Source organism: Magallana gigas, chromosome 3, assembly GCF_963853765.1.
Source record: "Magallana gigas chromosome 3, xbMagGiga1.1, whole genome shotgun sequence".
Taxonomy (NCBI): Eukaryota; Metazoa; Mollusca; class Bivalvia; order Ostreida; family Ostreidae; genus Magallana; species Magallana gigas.
Window position 1 is genome coordinate 32,905,838 of NC_088855.1, and position 19,312 is coordinate 32,925,149.

The window sequence follows — 19,312 nt, forward strand, 5'->3', positions numbered from 1 at the left end:
ATGTAAAACGATCTTTGAATAGAATTACCGTTCGAAACAAGTCGAAATACATGTAGTATTGTGATTTTTAAAAAGGGCTAAATGTACGTTAAACAATAGTACAATTCCAATTCAAGCAAGGTTTTTCATGAGCAATTTAAAGCGAGTTTGCAAACATTTAAATAAAACAATCATTTATGCTTTCTTTAGTGATTCTTGAAGGTAGCGTATTATTGCAGAAAATAATTGCAAAACCTGTGTTATCAAAGATGAAAATTGTTCATAGTACATTCGATAAAAGAAATAGTCATGTGTTCGTATATGGGATTTGAAGTCGGATATCATAATGAATATTCTAACCGTGCATTTTTTTAATTTTCATCAGGTTGCTGAAGATTTCGACCAATACGATAAACTGGTAGTAACTCGATCATTTACAATTCAACCATTTTATAATAGTTTCTACAGCGCTGTGAATTACAATACATGTAGGTTTATACTTAAGAAATATTGGAGAAATGTCGTACAGTGAAAATAAACTATATGCCTAAATGTATACATTTTAATAAATAGTATACGTATAACTATATCATCAGTCAAGATCAGTAAGATTTTCTTCAAATTGGCTGAATTCTTTTAAACCTTGCTAACAGTACTTCATTTATATTTGCAAAAATAATGTTGTAGTATAGTGTAATAATTTTATATCCAATTGTGATCCCTTTAAGCTACCGTAGTTATCAAGATCGAAACTAGAAATATGGATTCTAGTATTAAAATATGGATTTTTCCCCCTTGGAACGTGTACATCATTGTTTTTGTTTCAAATATACTGTATGGTATCTATATATTGTATGGTTTTCTTATTCAATATCACACTGGGTCCAATGCTAACTGGCAAAAATGAAAGTACAGTGCATACTTTGACCATGCAGTCTAACAACGGTAATAGGGTAATTCCGCTGCACAATAGATTTCTGCATGATAAAATGCGAAGGAAAATGTGATTGCAATTACACGTTATATAGTTGAATTCTTACCTCGAGGTCTTCATAATTGAATTCCGCCAAAATACCCACTCTCTTCGTTGTCATGTTTGTGTAGTCAGAAAAGGTCAACGGGAAATAACTCTTGTTTTTTTAACTTTTAAAGTATTTTCAGTTTTTTCTAGAATTAATCATATGTGTACCCTAATCGAATTAGAAACAATCAGTAAAATTTACAACAATGTTAACAATTTACAAAATTCACACAAAGCAATTTAAAGTAAGGTTTTCATACAGTAGTTTTGCATTATATATTTTTTCAAGGTTTTTTAGACGTACATGTTTCATAAATCATCCATTGTTAAGAATGTATTCGATGCGAAACTTTGCGGTGCGAACCGGATGTTTAGCACCTAAACATGTTTCGCGCTGAGATGGTTCGCACTTATTCTGTTTCGCGCTGAGATGCGTACCCTTTTAGACGTGCCAAATGTGCATGCACTTTTATAGTTTTTTTCCTAAACCATCACATTTTCTTTTTTAGGGGGGGGGGGGTCTTTTAAAGTTCTAAGATATGACACTATTTGAATATTTTGGAATGCAAACCAGTTTGAATTAATATACTCCATGTACTGAACTAATTATTTAAGTGTTAAAATCGATGTTCCGTTAAATATGCAACGTGTGGAACAGAATAAGGAATGATAAGATATGCTGATATTTTCATTTTCAGTATCCTGAACTATATCTTATCCATCCTAATACTGGCATGTTATATGCCTTATTCACCCATGTTCTTCATGAAAATTTTAATTAATAATATCATAATTGTTTGGTCTAATGTTAACTGGTTAAGGTCACAAAACTATTCTGACCAAATACCTTTCGGATTTTATTTCTGATAAAAGAAAAATTAATAGAGTTAAACTTCGATATTAACACTGATACATGTATCTCGAATACAATGGATATGTCAAAGTGATTTGTAAGTCCCAACCCCTTATTTTTTAAGTATTTTACCATCAATATCTCGAATACTCGGATATCTCGAAGTTTTTAAACAGTCCCATCAAGTTTGAGATACGAAGTTTGAATGTAATTTACACAAATGTTCTCTTAAGAGACAAAACTAAGAAAAAAGCAACCAAATAAACTAACATTGAAGTGAAGTTTAGCAAATAATTTATTACCAATGTGTTTTAACAGAATATACAAAAATATATCTCATTTCTTTTTAACATCACAACCAAAATTGCATAAGAAGAAGCAATTTCCTTTCCTTAATCTGTTTGAAGTTTTGGCAAAGCAAGCACTTTAATTAATAAATATGTACCAGTAAATAATGATGAAATATAAAAAAAGGTTTGAGGATACATTTCCTACAACAATTAAATGTCTCTAATCAATTGCTGGTGCATATACATGTTAAAGATTGAGCTCAGATGGCATAAAAACTATCTTAGAATAATTGAATACAGAAGAATTGATACTATTTAAGGTTTCTTAATAAACATTTTAGAACGAGACATACCCTGTTTGAAGATACATGTACTACATTATGTTAATATTAACAACAGAAAGAGAGAGGAGGCAAAAAAAACCAAATTACAAAAATTAAACCAATTCTTAAGGTGGCTCACTACACCTTGAAATATTTTCTCAAATCAGAAGAAAATTACTTGATTTTGATAGATATCATAATGGATAAGAAGTATTCGAGTCAAATAGGCAAATAATTTGCAATTTTGGATAAAAAATTACATATTCGAAAATTTAATTCAGTTAACATGAACAAAAGCTCCAGGTGGATTCAAACTCATGATCTGCTGTTCAGAAGCCCACTACATTAACCAATGAGCTACAGCGATATACAACTGAACTGAATGATATAAACAATTTAACAAAACATTTAAATTGCCATCTTGTGATGTAGTGTCTTAAAAAGTATAAGTTGGGTGTAGTGAGGTACCTTAATCTTTTTCTTCTTCAGATGTCAATATTTCATTAATATTTATCAATCACATTTTTACTGATTATATATGCATCATGTACAATGTACGAATCACTTAAATGTGAAAATCTTAACAACCAAACTTTAAAATTTGAGCTTAAGGGAAGAAAATGAGACGGGTGATAGACTCTAATTACTTTTTTTTTTTATGGGGGGAGGGGGGTAGAAAGAGGGTGGGGTGCCTGCAATGACAAAACTGTCACAATATATAAAAGAACTTCAATAATCCTCAATAATACAATGTATATCAAAATATAAATATATGAACAGCAATATGGATTTTAACAAAAAACATAATTATAATTGAACACAATGTTATATTTGTGCATTTTTTAGAATAGCTATAGATTATTTCATGTACCTTGGGATTATTTTACGTACCTTCAATTTTGAACCAATCAATATTTAATAATCATACCGTAATTTATCCCACAGACATAGTTGCCTCTATTTTCCAAGGGTCAGTGTACCGTAACAAATATTTTAGTACAATTTCAAAATTCTAATTCAACAAACCATAGAAAAAGAATGTCAAGATTTTTACAGAAATACCAGTAATTCACAGATAACTGTAAGAAAAAACTTGTGTCAGAAACCTCATACAGTGTAATGAGACAAGACTGTCCCAAAGCTTCTAATGAAACTAACAGAAATATTTTTGGCAAATACAGCTAAAATTAATTTTTTTTAGGCACTTGTGTCTACAGTAGCTGAATAAGAAAACATTGTTTACTAGACATTACAAAATAGATTCTATATTCGAATCAAAATAATATAGAAGTACATGTATTATGACTATTTGTTTTGCACCTTAATCAATAAAATCCCGCATCTAAAGATATATATTGATGCAAGCATAGTTAAAATACATAGTGTCACAGTGGATCATTTCATTGCTAACACTTTGAAGCAAGGTCCATGAATATATTAGCTACATAGTGAATTTGAAAATGAATCTACAATCCCCAATTTTGTTAAGTATTTAAGACTGAACACTGTAAATAAAGCTGACATTTGCCACTACCTGATGCAAATGTTTCGAAATTTTTTTCACTTTGCTATTGATGGTAGAAGTACTTGCAAATTAATTTGGAGGCATTTCCCAAGGATCATTTCAATTTTGACTTTGTTCCTTAATTTTCAATTGCATACCAATTTCCAAGAGTCATTTACATTATTATTAAAAATACATAATAATTATACATGTACATATAAATAGATAACAGTTTACAACATCTAAACAATGGTTTTAATGAAAAGAATACAACATGTAAACGAATCCATCAGCAGACTGAAGAAATATTTTTCCTTATAAGGTATAATGGATCAATGGCATTAAATGGTCACCTTTACATAAACATTGAATGTACACAAACATACTGTAATCCAAGTTTTATTCAAAAACATTGATGTTTGAAATTGTATAGACAAATTCAGGCATAAACTGGTCCACCATGAGAAATATTAGCCACCACATCATTCTTGTTAACTTTCTATCACCGAATAAAAGTTGGTTCACAGTATGTAAGTAGACCAAACCTTACTAATCTGTTTTATATATTTAAGCATTACTGGTATGAACTATCAGAAACCTTATAATATATAATATAATGTCTATATTTTCATGGTAACAGGTTTATGTGGTTTTGTGTATACCGGTAAACTTGTTAGCCTTTAAGTGTTCAATTTCATTTTGCAGTTCTCAATTCAACATATCAATATTTTTTTTATGAGATTTGATCAATGCACTATATGCAATTAAGACTGAAGGACTCTTAGAATAGAATTCTACTGTAAAAAAAAAAAATGTTTCCCTGACTAAATTAAAATTCCAATTAAAACCTGGAAATTGGTTTTGAAAAAAAAAAACAACTCAAATGACAATTACATGTATATAAATATTAATAATAATTACATGTACTCATAACTGTGAAAATGAACACCTCTGGTACAAAAGCATCTATACTCAAATATCCAAAGGTAAAGTGACTAGCTAGAGGCTGGGCACGCCTATTTCTCCCCACTCTGTGTATATATCAGGAGGACATCTTCGTCTGTGCCGTGACTTTTGCGGGCTTTGTCAAACCGATCCATTCTGGAGCAGCAAACCTCTGTAAAATCACCACCATCCAATCAACTCTATACACATCAATCGAATTCCACTACTCAATAATAGCTCCTTTTTAAGTGTACATAGATGTATAATCGCAATTTTATGGTATGAATTCTTTAAATTAGACATGAGTAAAAATATCTTGATGAAACCCTAAAATGTATCATTTAGAAACTACGGCAACGTAGATAATATGCATTTGCTCCTCATAATGTTAGATAACTCTTAAATGTCTGTTTATTTTTTAGCCCATAGCACATTTATAACTTTAATGCTTGAAAAATGTGTGATAACCATCTGCTGTCTCTAATCAGTTAATGTAAACGTTAAGTTTAGTGATTTTGGAGAGGTGGTTTCAGGAAGGACAATTGTCTGAACCCTGAAGAATGTGGGTTTATCCTTCGATAGGCAGTTCAAAAGTTTAACTTAATTCAATCTCAATTTCCATACAATTCCATTACAACTCAACTTGACAAATATGCTTTCATTTTTGATATACACCTGCATAGCATGAATTTGAATTTACACATAATCTATGATGAATGAATTATGAATAAAATCTTTGACTTGGGATGATAACAATGCACTGTACTTTGAAATTTTGCAGGATGGGAATCACAGAACCTTTACAATTATTTTGACATAAGAAATGTTTACCTTCATCATAGGAAGGATTCTTGTAAAATATTTTCTTCTTTTTCAAATCATGACCGCAAACCACAACATAATGACCTAAAAGCAAGAAAAAGACCACATAAAGACCTAAAAGCAAGAAAAACACCACATAGTGACCTAAAAGCAAGAAAAACATTTCCATAAAATGAAAACACTACTGAAAGGAAGGAATGGGGTCTTGTCATGCCCTTATAAGCTTATCTATTTCATTTGTAAGACATAACAATAGACTGTTAATAATTCTACATGTACATCATAGCCTGATCAAAATCTCATTAAATAATAATAAACTGCAATACATATAGATGTACCTTGGTAGGATTTGCAACAATGTCCACACCAATTTAAACACTGCTGTTTCTGAAATAGAAACAAAAAATTGAGATATTCAAGATTTGTATAAATTAGCATAAATATGTGGAGTTACGGTGTATATGGACTCCCAACCTACTTTCATATACATTTGTACATGTATATTGCATGGTATACAAATACATGTACCAAAGTTCACCTGTAAATGTACAAGACTTAGTCAAACACAGTCACTATGTATAAGCTCATACCAATGATAACAAGAGGCCCATGGGCCACATCGCTCACCTGAGGAACAATAGGTATGATAAAGTCAGCTTAATGGAGTCATAATACAAACAATCTGGACAATGTACAATAATACACGTAGATCCTGTATAAATAAAATCCATTTTCCCCCTTGGAACTCGGATAGCCCTGATTGCTGCCAATATTTACAAGAGCAGACTTTAATCACTGCTCCTGCACATATATAGGAACTCAACGTTACGCAGGCAGGGATGACCGCACACCTACGAAACTCAACAGGTACCAACGTTTCCACCAACAGCTCAACCTAACGCAAGCAGGGGGTGCCGCACATTTGCGCTAGAAAGTCTGAACACCTGCAGGGATGACCATACACTAGTGCTCCGCCTCAACCACCACCAATACAAGCAGGTATGACTGTACACTTGTATTAATGCGATATAGAGCAGGAATGACCGCACACTTTGTATCGAAGACTAGAAAACACGGATGTTCACACACTCAATCTACCCATACCTGTTCAAGTTTAACCCAAACAGTCACTCATCGTAATGCAATAGACACTGTCCCTATATATGTGCCGGCCTAAAATAATTCATAGTATCTAAAAATTGGAAATCAAAAATAAACAAACGAATCCGGCCTTACCCAAAACTTCTTATGCAGAACAACTTATATACATTGAATATTTATTATTGTATAAAAATAATCATCACAATAATTGGTTAACAGTGGATGCATTAATTAAAATAATCAAGAATCAATAAATCAAGGGCAACAACTCAATACAGTAATACAAAAAGATTCTAATGAAAAAATAGCTGCCTGCTTCAATCTTATAGTCACATCACATGTTGAGTATTGCAGTTCTCAAAAAAATCCTTTACAATTGCTTATATATGGGATATTTAGCTACATTAAACTCTGAACCTTCTTGTGAGGCCGAAGAATTGTCCTGGAGCCAAAGTTTTAACAATTATAAAGAATCTTGCTGATTAGTTTCTGAGAAGAAGATTTTTAAAGATTTACTCTATATATTCCTATGTAAAACTTTAACACCCCCCCCCATGTCACCCTACCCCCAGGGATCATGATTTTCACAACTTTGAATCTACACTACCTGAGGATACTTCCACACAAGTTTCAGCTTTCCTGGCTGATTAGTTTCTGAGAAGAAGATTTTTAAAGATTAACTCTATATATTTCTATGTAAAATGTTAACATCCCCCCCCCAATGTGGCCTCACCCTACCCCCAGGGATCATGATTTTTACAACTTTGAATCTACACTACCTGAGGATGCTTCCACACAAGTTTCAGCTTTCCTGGCTTATTAGTTTCTGAGAAGAAGATTTTAAAAGATTTACTCTATATATTCCTATGTAAAACTTCGACCCCCCATTGTGGCCCCACCCTACCCCCGGGGATCATGATTTTCACAACTTTGAATCTACACTACCTGAGGATGCTTCCACACAAGTTTCAGCTTTCCTGGCTGATTAGTTTCTGAGAAGAAGATTTTTAAAGATTTACTCTATATATTCCTATGTAAAATTTCGACCCCCCATTGAGGCCCCACCCTACCCCCGGGGATCATGATTTTCACAACTTTGAATCTACACTACCTGAGGATGCTTCCACACAAGTTTCAGCTTTCCTGGCTGATTAGTTTCTGAGAAGAAGATTTTTAAAGATTTACTCTATATATTCCTATGTAAAACTTCGACCCCCCCCCCCATTGTGGCCCCACCCTACCCCCGGGGATCATGATTTTCACAACTTTGAATCTACACTACCTGAGGATGCTTCCACACAAGTTTCAGCTTTCCTGGCTGTTTAGTTTCTGAGAAGAAGATTTTTAAAGAATTACTCTATATGTTCCTATGTAAAACTTAGACCCCCCATTGTGGCCCCACCCTACCCCCGGGGGTCATGAATTTCACAGCTTTGAATCTACACTACCTGAGGATGCTTCCACACAAGTTTCAGCTTTCCTGGCTGTTTAATTTCTGAGAAGAAGATTTTTAAAGATTTACTCTATATATTTCTATGTAAAATTTCGACCCCCCATTGTGGGCCCACCCTACCCCGGGGGTCATGAATTTCACAACTTTAAATCAACACTACCTGAGGATGCTTCCACACAAGTTTCAGCTTTCCTGGCTGATTAGTTTCTGAGAAGAAGATTTTTAAAGATTTACTCTATATATTCCTATGTAAAACTTCGACCCCCCCCCCCATTGTGGCCCCACCCTACCCCCGGGGGTCATGAATTTCACAACTTTGAATCTACACTACCTGAGGATGCTTCCACACAAGTTTCAGCTTTCCTGGCTTTCTGGTTCTTGAGAAGAAGATTTTTGAAAATTTCTCGAAATTTTTCATTATTTTCTAATTATCTCCCCTTTTAAACGGGTGTGGCCCTTAATTTTCACAACTTTGAATCCCCTTTGTCTAAGGATGATTTGTGCCAAGTTTGGTTGAAATTGGCCTAGTAGTTCTTGAGAAGATGTTGAAAATGTGAAAAGTTTACGGACAGACAGACAGACGGACAGACGGAAGACAGACAAAATGTGATCAGAATAGCTCACTTGAGCTTTCAGCTCAGGTGAGCTAATAAAAAAGTGTAATATACATGTATAATTTCCCACAGATCTAGGAATTTGTAAAAACCCTGTAGCTATATAACCTAATGACAAAATAAAACACCATCGCTTTCAGTCTGTTGATCACCATTTAGCCACCTAAACTCATACATAAAGTACAGCATCATTGTACTCTGGCTTAAGTCTGAAATAATAAATAATTAAATAATAATTAAATTAATAAATATGACCCACTTACCACCCTGTCACACCAAATGCACTCTAGCAGGCTCCAGTCCACCAGACATATCATCAGGTTGCCTTCAGATAGGTGATTAACAATATCACTCATAGTTAGTGACCTGGTAAAAATAATGACATCAAATAGTCAAAAAATACCTCAAATTATCTGTATTGTTCTGTCATAATACGATACTTTTATCATTTATTTGTGTATATCAATTTTCATAAAAGAAAATTTTAAAGTTAGCACATAGGTATATTTGTTGAAATAAAAGATATATATATTGATTTTGATACCAAACATTTGCTTCATAATTACACGTTGATTAAAAATTCATTCTTAAACAAGTGCTGACTGAACACATTGTACCTTTTGGAGACTTCCAGTCCAGCCTGAGAGGCTTCAGCAAACTTTCTGCCAACCCTGTCTGCATCTTTGTCAAAGTTTTGCATGTAAAATGGCTGAAATGGAATGAGCAACTGTCTAGGACTCATACTATTTTTATTATTTCACCTAGATCTATTGAACCTTAAAGTTTGCAATGCAGCTGCCAATACTTTATCATATCTGCATGCATTAATAAATAGGGACTCCAAATACTGTATAAATCCCGGAGGGGAGGGGATGCGAGTCAAAAAATTTACTCAATAATTCGAGATTTTAAAGAGATTGCGAAAATGCAAAAAATAGATTATCGCGAAAATTACCGGATATACAGTATGCTTAACATTTTCATAGTGTATACATGTTAAAGATGCTCATCTTTTGCACATGCTTTTAATTTGTTTTGATTTACTAGTACCTTTTTGGCATACTGATCATCAACTCCAAGTGTGACAGTGGTGAACTCTACTTTCACTTTATATTTCAGAAGAAGGTATCCCAAATCAATTGTCCATATGCTAAAAAGTAAAAATATTTAAGCATTAATAAGGCATAACTGAAACGGATCTTTAATTTTGAAAATAAGTTGTATGAACTGAATCCAAGAACATCAATGTCAAAAGGAAATTAAATTATGCTTATCATGCGTAACTGCAAATTTTTTTGTTAAAAAACAAACGTGTACTCTGAATTTTTTTTAGTGATAGCAGCCTAGTGCCACTTTGAAGTTATTGCTATACATAGTAATGCCTGGAAATACATGTAGCTGAGAAATTAATTGCATTTTTTTTTATTAAAAAAAATGTATGTGCTGCGACAAATATTACCTTGGGGGGGGGGGGGGGGGCCTGAGTGCATTGCTACATAAATTACCTCTCATTTCTTTTTGGGGAGGATTTACAGTAATTTATCTAATCTTATACTTTTCAGTAACATGGTTTACTTTGGTCTTGCTAAACAAATACATTAGTTCTATCATACCTCTGTCCACATTGAAGTTCCTCCAGATCACTGGTGTACACACAGGAATCGTCTTTACCCAAGTACCTAGAAAGTGAAATTTATAAAACTTTCCTTTTGATTCAGTTCATTACGATTTGTATCATGAGCTAATCCTGTCATATGTTATCTTGTAAAAGAATAATGACATGGTCACATACTGGAGTCTTGGTAAAATGGGTAGGCAAACCCGGGCCGGGGCAAAATAAAAGCTGGGGCAGATCGATATTTTTCAATTTTCTTTGTTAATACTCAACCAATCTCATTGAAATTTTCAGGACATGTCAACAATTAGTATAAGTATATTCGCTGTAAATATTTCTGCAAAACAATGTATATAAGGAAATTTATCGACGATTATTGATTTTCAAGTTGGTAAAATGGGTAGGCAAACCTGGGTCGACATTTTACGGTTTTTTGGCCTTATTTAAGAAAAAAGTGAACATTCCACGTTTAATGGTAAAATGGGTAGGCAAACCCGGGCCGGGGCAAAATAAAAGCCGGGGCAGATCGATATTTTTCAATTTTCTTTGTTAATACTCAACCAATCTCATTGAAATTTTCAGGACATGTCAACAATTAGTATAAGTATATTCGCTGTAAATATTTCTGCAAAACAATGTATATTAAGAAATTTATCGACGATTATTGATTTTCAAGTTGGTAAAATGGGTAGGCAAACCCGGGTCGACATTTTACAGTTTTTTGGACTTATTTAAGAAAAAAGTGAACATTCCACGTTTAATTCTGGTAAACCATATAATATACTAATAAAAAATAGTCATTTATTGAACGGAAAGTAAAAATTCTTCAATTAATAACAGTTTTTAAAAAAAAACGGGTCACTAAAACCGGATCCGATCACCCGGGACAAACTTAAAAATTCCGATATTATGAGGATGTTAGCTTTCACAAATATTGTGACATTGCTCAGCTCTAACCACAAGGAGGTATCCTCATTAGAGCCTAATTTATTAAATTGAAAAGGTAAGTAATGTTTGGTGTTACACATAACCTATTTTATCAGCAAACAGCAGTCAGATCAGGAACTCAGATGGCAAATAGATATCCATAAAACTCCTAAATTAAGAACATACAAACTTTTAAAGGAACATTTCTGCCTAGAAAATTATATTTCAATGAATATTCCTAAACATATTAGGTCAGCAATGGCACAGTTTCGGTGTGGGGTATTACCGCTGAGGATAGAGACCGGACGATTTCGGGGGGAACCTGCCACTGAGCGCACGTGTAAATTCTGTATCTTGGACGAAATAGAAGACGAATTCCACTTTCTCCTAAAATGTGCTCTATATAACAACCTCAGAAGTGAACTTTATAAAAGTGTTAATTTTTCGAATAATTCATATTTATCTCAAGACATCTATTTCAAACTCTCATTTGCAATTTTCCCAGACAAACTGCTAATTTTATACATTCTGCATTTAAATTAAGACAAAGTAAATTCTCGCGCATGTATTAAAATTATTACTTAGTGTTTAACAGTGACTTATAGGTCCAATGGCCCGGGTGTTTGATATATGTAATTTTATACTACTTAGTTGTAAAAGATGTAACACATGTCACCTTAATAAATAAAATGATGATGATGATGATCTATGATCTTTATTACAAAGTAACATTATAAAACTTAACATAAATAAAATCACGTGGGATAACATAGACACGCAACTATTTCGGAATTTTTAAGTTTGTCTCGGGTGATCGGATCCGGTTTTAGTGACCCGGTTTTTCTTAAAAACTGTTATTAATCGAAGAATAATTATTTTCCGTTCAACAAAAGCCTATTTCTTATCAGTATTTCATATGTTTTACCGGAATTAAACATGAAATGTTCAGTTTTTACTTAAATAAGTCCACAAAACCGAAAAATGTCGACCTGGGTTTGCCTACCCATTTTACCAACTTGAAAATCAACAATCGTCGATAAATTTCTTAATATACAATGTTGTGCAGAAATATTTACAGCGAACACAGTTATATCCATTGGGAACATATCTTGAAAATTTCAATAAGATTGGTTTATCATTAACAAAGAAATTTGAAAAATATTGATCTGCCCCGGCTTTTATTTTGCCCCGGCCCGGGTTTGCCTACCCATTTTACCAAGACTCCACATACTGTACTATTCTAAATCACTTCGTGTTCAATTTGTTTTTCTTTCAAAAGTCTTGAGTGGATTATATTCATTTCAAGGTAATCATGCAGTTAAATGCATTCTTCTTTTTAAAGTTGTTCACCTTAGCACCATACAACAGCAAGCAAGCCCACAGTCCCATGTGTATGTCTGAATACATGTATCCAACTTTAACACTAGTCTTTCGTTCTGGGGAACTTTTTGGATTTGATCTAAAAATTAATCAAAATCACGTATTTCTCTTATTACAGCCATTTTATATCCAAGTTCACAAAATCGTGAATGAAACAACTGTCAATCTGAATAAGACAGAAGCCATTAATATGGATAACATAATTTAAAGTTTTGGAAACGTTAACTTTTACGGTTTTACTACGAATGCTCAATATTTCGCCTGTTTGTATGTTTTTTAATGAAGCGGGATATGCATTATATAGCAATTAATGATTACAAAACAGTGTGAAAAATATATTCACCTCTACCCTCAGCCATTTTTTGTTGAATAAGTCATTGTCGTCTGATAAAATCTATGAAGTTTTGTTTGTAAACGAATTTTCTCAACTTGTCAAATTGCGTTTCCAATTGTTTTTTGAATATCGAGCCCGATCTAATTTATATTTCGTCACCTCAGGATAGCCATATGAAAACAATTTGTTAGGCTGTAAATTGACGTTGAACATGATTCATAACTTTCATATATCAGGCACGTAGCATCCTTTCTGAAAGTGGGGGGGGGGGGGGGGCAGACTCATCCAAAAAATCTTGACAAGCAAAAAAAAAAAAAAAAGAAAAAAAAAAGGAAGGAATTTATGACTTTCCCAAAATCCGGGGGGGAGGGGGGGGGCTGGTGTAGTATATAACTTCGTTTTCAATCCTTATTTCCTTATTTTCAAATCAATTTTTTACATGCTCCCAAAAAAGTGGGGGGGGGGGCCAACTCCATGATCATTAAATTTTTTATATGTAAATTTAAAAAAATTAGCTGCTGCGAGAAGAAGTGGAGGGGGGGGGGGGGGAGGCCCCCCTGCTCCCCCCCCCCCTGATGCTACGTGCCTGTATTATAGTATTTGAATGCAAATAAAATGGTAAAATACTAGGCAAATCAATCTGAGGGAATAATGCGCCGGCTGCAGCTTTTTATATACATGTAATTTGGAATATATAACGTTAAAATTAGTAAACATGGTAACAGGCTTGCATTTTTCTTCTTTTTCTTCTTCCATTTATCCTCATCCCTCAGTTGACCGATTATTGTCGATCTTCTGTACACAAAGGGTTGTACATTTAAGAGAGACTATCTTTAATTCTAGAGAAAGTAAATGTTTTTATAAATGTACATTGGCTAAACAAAGACGTACATTTCCTTCTTCAGTAGTAGGGATCCTACGTACCTACATGATATTCTATTTTTTGTAATGCTGATGAATTCAAATTGTGCACTATCATCCTACATTTTGATATTCAATGCCCTAAGAGATTTGGAAATTACAACTGAACACGGGATTTTTTTTGCTAATGCTAATGCAAAAGTTTGGAAATTGTTCTCGAATTCAAAATTCCGAGTTCGTTCGACAAAGGCCTTTAAAACACATCAAATTCTCCTTTACCTATAATCTTTACTACAAAATATTACCGTAGAAGCAGGAAGTTTGGTTGAAAAAGAGTCCAGTAAATGGTCGAGAAAGTGAAAAACAAAGATGACGGTTGGACAGATTGACTGCCAGCAAATGATTTGACGTCCATTCTCTCTCTCAAAAACAAAAAACCCCAAAAAACAAAAAGAAACGATGTATGCGAATTTATCTTTTTCATTTTATTGAAGAAAATCTTTGTAACACGTACAAATGTACTCATGATAGTACTTTAAAATTGAAAAGATCAACTTGAATTCTTTTTTTTAAATTGACACGAATCACATGTATGTATATACCGTTAAATGTCTATGGTATATATATACCCAACAACTTCTTTCGTTATACGGAAACACATGTAGTGTACGCATGTATCATATATGAGCGAGCATATAAGTCAATTCCACTGCAAATGCCAGTTTATAGAAAATACATAATTTTTTGTCATCATATATGTATACAATCTGATCCATAACATCTAAAATTAAAAATACCACTTTCATTACACACCACCGGAAAAGTCGAATGTCTCTATAAAGTCAAAACAAATAATTTATATAGTATGCATATCTAGATATAAATTTTATTAATTGTCTTCGTATGGGCGTTATCTTTCATCAAAAGAACGGAAATTATGATGAAGCTCATACAAAATCATTGAGCAATTGAACTGGAAGAAAACGACAACCGGAAATAGCGTGCCGTTGACAAAGTCCCAGGTCTGTTGACTGTACATCTTGTAGTTGACCGTGTTGATGAACGGCGTTCTGTTCTGAAGAAAACTGTCGTTGAACCAAAGACCAAGGTTCATCACAAATAGCAGCATGAACACGTTCTTGATGGACAGAAATTCTAGTCGTCTGTAGCGACGGTACCGGTAGGACTGCAGCATCAGCACTGTCTGGAAATAGATGTGAATTAGGCTTAGAATGTCATCCGCGATGTTTAAAGAGCCAATGGACTCAAAATGAATGCTGGCAACCACTCTAAACAGTAGATACATGACCGTTCCCAGCAAACTGAATAACAGGATGTTTTCTCCAGCCGAAATTGAGCGGGAATTATTAATGGGTACACACTGGCCGTACAAAAGCCCGAACCCCAAAAACACGAGACCAATCATGACAATGGTGTACAGCAGACGATAGATTTTCAGTGACTTGTAGAGATCTAGTTGTTTAAATTCGCCTTTTTCGGTCAAAATTGCCATCACGATGATGACAAGAACGATCACAAACACTGCTCCAACAGCGGCGCTCAGATACAACAGGGCCGATTTACGGCGAGATCCATACGGAAACTGTGTCTGCTGGTCGATTTCAACGTATTCGCTTTGGTTCATGAGAGGCGTTAGTTCTTCCCGTGGGTCGGTAAGATTCATAAGAAAAGTTCTGATCATGGTTTTTCTTGCGGTCGACCAAATCCGGAAAAGAAATCCGATGGACACTAGGCAGAACTCTGCCACGATAGGCAATACAAATGGAAAAGCGTTTTCGGCAAGACATACGACTGAAGGTTCTTTGGTGCAGTTGAAGGATTCCACCCCGTTGTTTTGCGTTGTTTCATTGTGAAAAAGTACGAAACGCTTTTCCTGTAACAATATGGAGTCAAACCAGATGGAAATGTTGGCAACTATAATGAAAATCATTCCATAGTGAACACGAAGCGATCCTACGATTTCAGTGTTGCGAAAATAACTAATAAATGCCGTCTGCAGACAAGCAAATGCGAAAAGTGAAATGTTCCAAAAGATGCTGACGTACGACCTAGCCAGATGACGAGATACGCTGATGTTGTGGAACCTACGAGCCACACTAAGCGCAGTTCGAACAATCAACCCCATGCAGAACAGCCAAAGAAACTTCAGTCTAAGACCAGTCGGTTTTGCGTTGGTCGCATAGGTCACAGTGTTATCATTTTCGCGTATCTGTCTTCGGAACTTGTGCCAAAGTAGTGAAAGAGCGGCTATACCGACGGCAACTATTGTCATGAGAACGTATCGAATGGCGTTGTCCGGGTCGGTGTGGATGGGCGAAGAGGAAACAAAGATGGAGACGCAGGCAATGGCGACGAGGAACACGGCAATGGCGACGGTGGAGATACTGCCGTCGTGGATACGTAACCCCTCGGGGGTCCGCATTCCATTCCCAGCCGTAAACGGCACGGCGAACAAAGCATACAGTACTTCCTGGTATTGCTTCATGTCTGAAAGAATGTAAGAAATTAATTATCGACGGTATTTTCTCAATTTTCGAGGGTAAACTTTTGTAGCTATCATAAGAGAGAGAGAGAGAGAGAGAGAGAGAGAGAGAGAGAGAGAGAGAGAATGTTCGCCCTACCTTTTCTGTCAATGATCTTATCTACGATATCTAAAATGATTTCCTTGATATCCGAGGTTTATTCTAACTCAGTTTATCCAAAAAGTTGCGTAACGTCTCAGCTATTTTATAAAGCGAAAAGCCGTTTTACCAATGTTAATTAATGAGGAAGAATTTTTTTAAGAGTTGGGCCTGAATGAAACTTCAACAGTTCTTACTTCCTGCTCAATATCCATTTGCCTTCAGTTTATTACGCAGCTATGTTAAGGCTGTCCGAAGCTAAATGAATATCGAAAAATGATACTATTTTAATTATCAAAAAATGCTTTAACCGAGTGAGTTTCTTTAAACTTTTATTACATAAGTTAACAGTGGCATCCAACACTATATTTGATGTATTTTTGTGACGTCATATATTTTTCTTAAGCACGTGACGGGTGTATTCTAACACGGTAAATAATCTATAAAAATCGCATCGGCACAAGTGAATAATGACATTAAATCAAAAATATTTTTATGAAAAATCCTTCGATAAGTAATGTATTTAGCAGTTATTGCTGGGGGTTCATATAAATATTTCGTTTATTTGAAATATTGTCAAAACATTTCGCACCGCCATCGAAATTAGGCACATTTTTACCTTTTAGGCTCGATTTACACAAAATCGGGTCAATCGGTAGGTTTCCCCCAGCAAGATTCACAGTGGTACATATTTTCTCTCCCGATTTCACGTAAAATATACTAAGATTGTTTTTATCTTTCACTTGTGCCAAGCCGTTTTTTATATGCACATACATATCACCATTCATTAGATTACACGTAGCAGGGGGAGTCTCAAAACCATTAGTTTATGAATAGTTATTTACCTATTACGAAGCTTTAAAACTGTTGATTTTTTTATATCCATATCGGTGATATTGAATTTAGTATCACTAGTATTTACAACAGTGTCTATGTAAAGGAATGAAGCGGTTTTTATTATGCACAATGAATATCACTTATTACGTTACGATACATTCCCTAAGAACGATCGTAAGGAATGCAGATCGTGACGTCAAAGTTAACTATGACGTCATATCTTATGAAGTACAGACATATCGCTGTGAAATTAATCGGGCAGCCTTAACATGGCCGCGTAGTTTGTGATACCAGTAGAACAGGAGCAAAAGTTACAAATTTGTAAGGTGGAATAACACACCTGAAAAAATTACTCAAATTAACAGCAAATTATTTGATTATGAAAGATATAATGATAAATACATTTTACATACATTGTATATCAAATAAGCGAAATATTTGCAGTTTGGGAATAAAATAATATCTAAAAAATTCAATTCAGTAAGTAACAAAAAAAAGTCCCTGCGGGATTCGAACTCGTTACATACGGACCACAAGCCCGAGACTTTATCCACTCGGTAATGGAGTTAGTAATATGTTGCCGTCTATAATATCCTTTTAATAAAACGAAATGCCGTTTCGATCAGAGGTCAGCCATGCTAAGTGATGATATGTTATTCCACCTTAAAATGATTATTATAAAAAAAAAATCAACCAAAATTCTTCTAGTTTTCCTTTAAACATTTAAAAAGGGGTCGTTAAATGCTCCCCTTCTTTTGCGAAAGAGGACAGGAAACGCGTTTTCTTAAACCCCGTCAGAAAAAAAAAATATTATTAAAATCAACACAAATTTATTTGTTTTCTAGCAATTGTATATAATATAAATGTTAATACATGTAACTTAACATAAATAATTCAATAAATAAATCCTGCGTACCTTCAAGATTAAACATCTGTAAATATAGTAACTTAAGTAACCTCATTAATATAAGTTAGTAAAAGTATATATTTACATTTTCTAGTGTCTTTGCCTTTGATAACACTACGTATCGATTTTGTACTATATCACTCATAAAGGCAAATTGAGGCGCCAGCGGGGTTTGCTTATTTATACTTAATATATAATCGTACGGTGGTTTAAAATTATATAAATATAAGTAATAAGGAATCATTATTTGAATATTATGAGGTGATAATTTCGGTCGGGGCATGATCACGTCCCGACCAAAATTATCACCTCATAATACTCAAAGAATGATTCCTTATTCCTTATTTAAAAACACCTTTACTGCTGTGCAATACATGTAGTTAATGTAATCAATTCACGCATGCAATATCTTGGTTAGTACATGTATAAATTTCCGCGATCTCAACATGATCCTGTCTTCTAAGTAACGAAATATGCATGAGGAAGCAGGAATTTAAAACTCTATCTAGAAGACCCGGTTTTTTCATAACAGTAAAATAAAATAAAAGCAATGAGAGAGAGAGAGAGAGAGAGAGAGAGAGAGAGGGAGGAAGAGAGAGAGAGAGAGAGAAACCGTTGAAACATTATTTTATTAATTGTCGAAATGCCAAAAATACGAAATAAAATGAAGCAATGTTACAATTTAAAAGTGAACTTTCAACCTTATTTTTGTATTTTCAGACTTATTGCCAAATGGCTCCATATCAAATATGGCAATGATATCTATTTGTTTACTAGTTTTACTGAATAGAGGTAAAATTAGTAACAACTAGTTTGGACAAGAAACCTTTACACTATTCAATTGTTTCCTTATCATCGATTAAGATGTTCTGTGTTTTCCACTGCCAGTTGGTCTTATTTGAAC

General features: G+C 34.1%; 3 protein-coding genes across 3 annotated transcripts in view; all 3 read right to left on the reverse strand.

Annotated features, from left to right (window-relative positions):
• The window catches only part of LOC105337300 (putative cysteine protease YraA), a 34,489-nt gene extending 33,343 nt beyond the window's left edge, over positions 1 to 1,146 (reverse strand). Inside the window, exon 1 of the mRNA XM_011441963.4 lies at positions 1,020 to 1,146. Within this exon, the coding sequence (XP_011440265.1) occupies positions 1,020 to 1,073 (54 nt within the window). The 5' untranslated portion in view covers positions 1,074 to 1,146. The remainder of the gene's footprint in view (positions 1 to 1,019) is intronic.
• A 3,690-nt stretch (positions 1,147 to 4,836) lies between these two features.
• LOC105337297 (protein GUCD1) lies at positions 4,837 to 13,317 on the reverse strand. The gene is made up of 9 exons (XM_011441960.4): positions 13,171 to 13,317; positions 12,798 to 12,906; positions 10,519 to 10,584; positions 9,956 to 10,055; positions 9,523 to 9,614; positions 9,169 to 9,271; positions 6,076 to 6,124; positions 5,747 to 5,821; positions 4,837 to 5,087 (listed from the first exon to the last, which is right to left on the reverse strand). Exons 1-9 carry the CDS (start codon positions 13,184 to 13,186, stop codon positions 4,987 to 4,989), a joined length of 711 nt encoding a protein of 236 aa, XP_011440262.3. The 5' UTR covers positions 13,187 to 13,317; the 3' UTR covers positions 4,837 to 4,986.
• Positions 13,318 to 14,500: 1,183 nt separating this feature from the next.
• LOC117692925 (proton channel OtopLc) lies at positions 14,501 to 16,890 on the reverse strand. Its single transcript, XM_034482498.2, has 2 exons — positions 16,665 to 16,890; positions 14,501 to 16,530 (listed from the first exon to the last, which is right to left on the reverse strand). Exon 2 carries the CDS (start codon positions 16,526 to 16,528, stop codon positions 14,933 to 14,935), a length of 1,596 nt encoding a protein of 531 aa, XP_034338389.2. The 5' UTR covers positions 16,529 to 16,530; positions 16,665 to 16,890; the 3' UTR covers positions 14,501 to 14,932.
• Positions 16,891 to 19,312: the final 2,422 nt, after the last annotated feature.

Excerpts from the sequence above, each read along its gene's own strand:
- LOC105337297 (XM_011441960.4), bottom strand. Across the intron at positions 6,125-9,168 it reads GCATTTGGTGTGACAGGGTG|AAACAGCAGTGTTTAAATTG; the intron begins GTAAGTGGGTCA and ends TTTCTATTTCAG. Across the intron at positions 5,822-6,075 it reads TTGTTGCAAATCCTACCAAG|GTCATTATGTTGTGGTTTGC; the intron begins GTACATCTATAT and ends TCTTGCTTTTAG.
- LOC117692925 (XM_034482498.2), bottom strand. The coding sequence starts at position 16,528 with ATGAAGCAATACCAGGAAGTACTGTATGCTTTGTTCGCCGTGCCGTTT.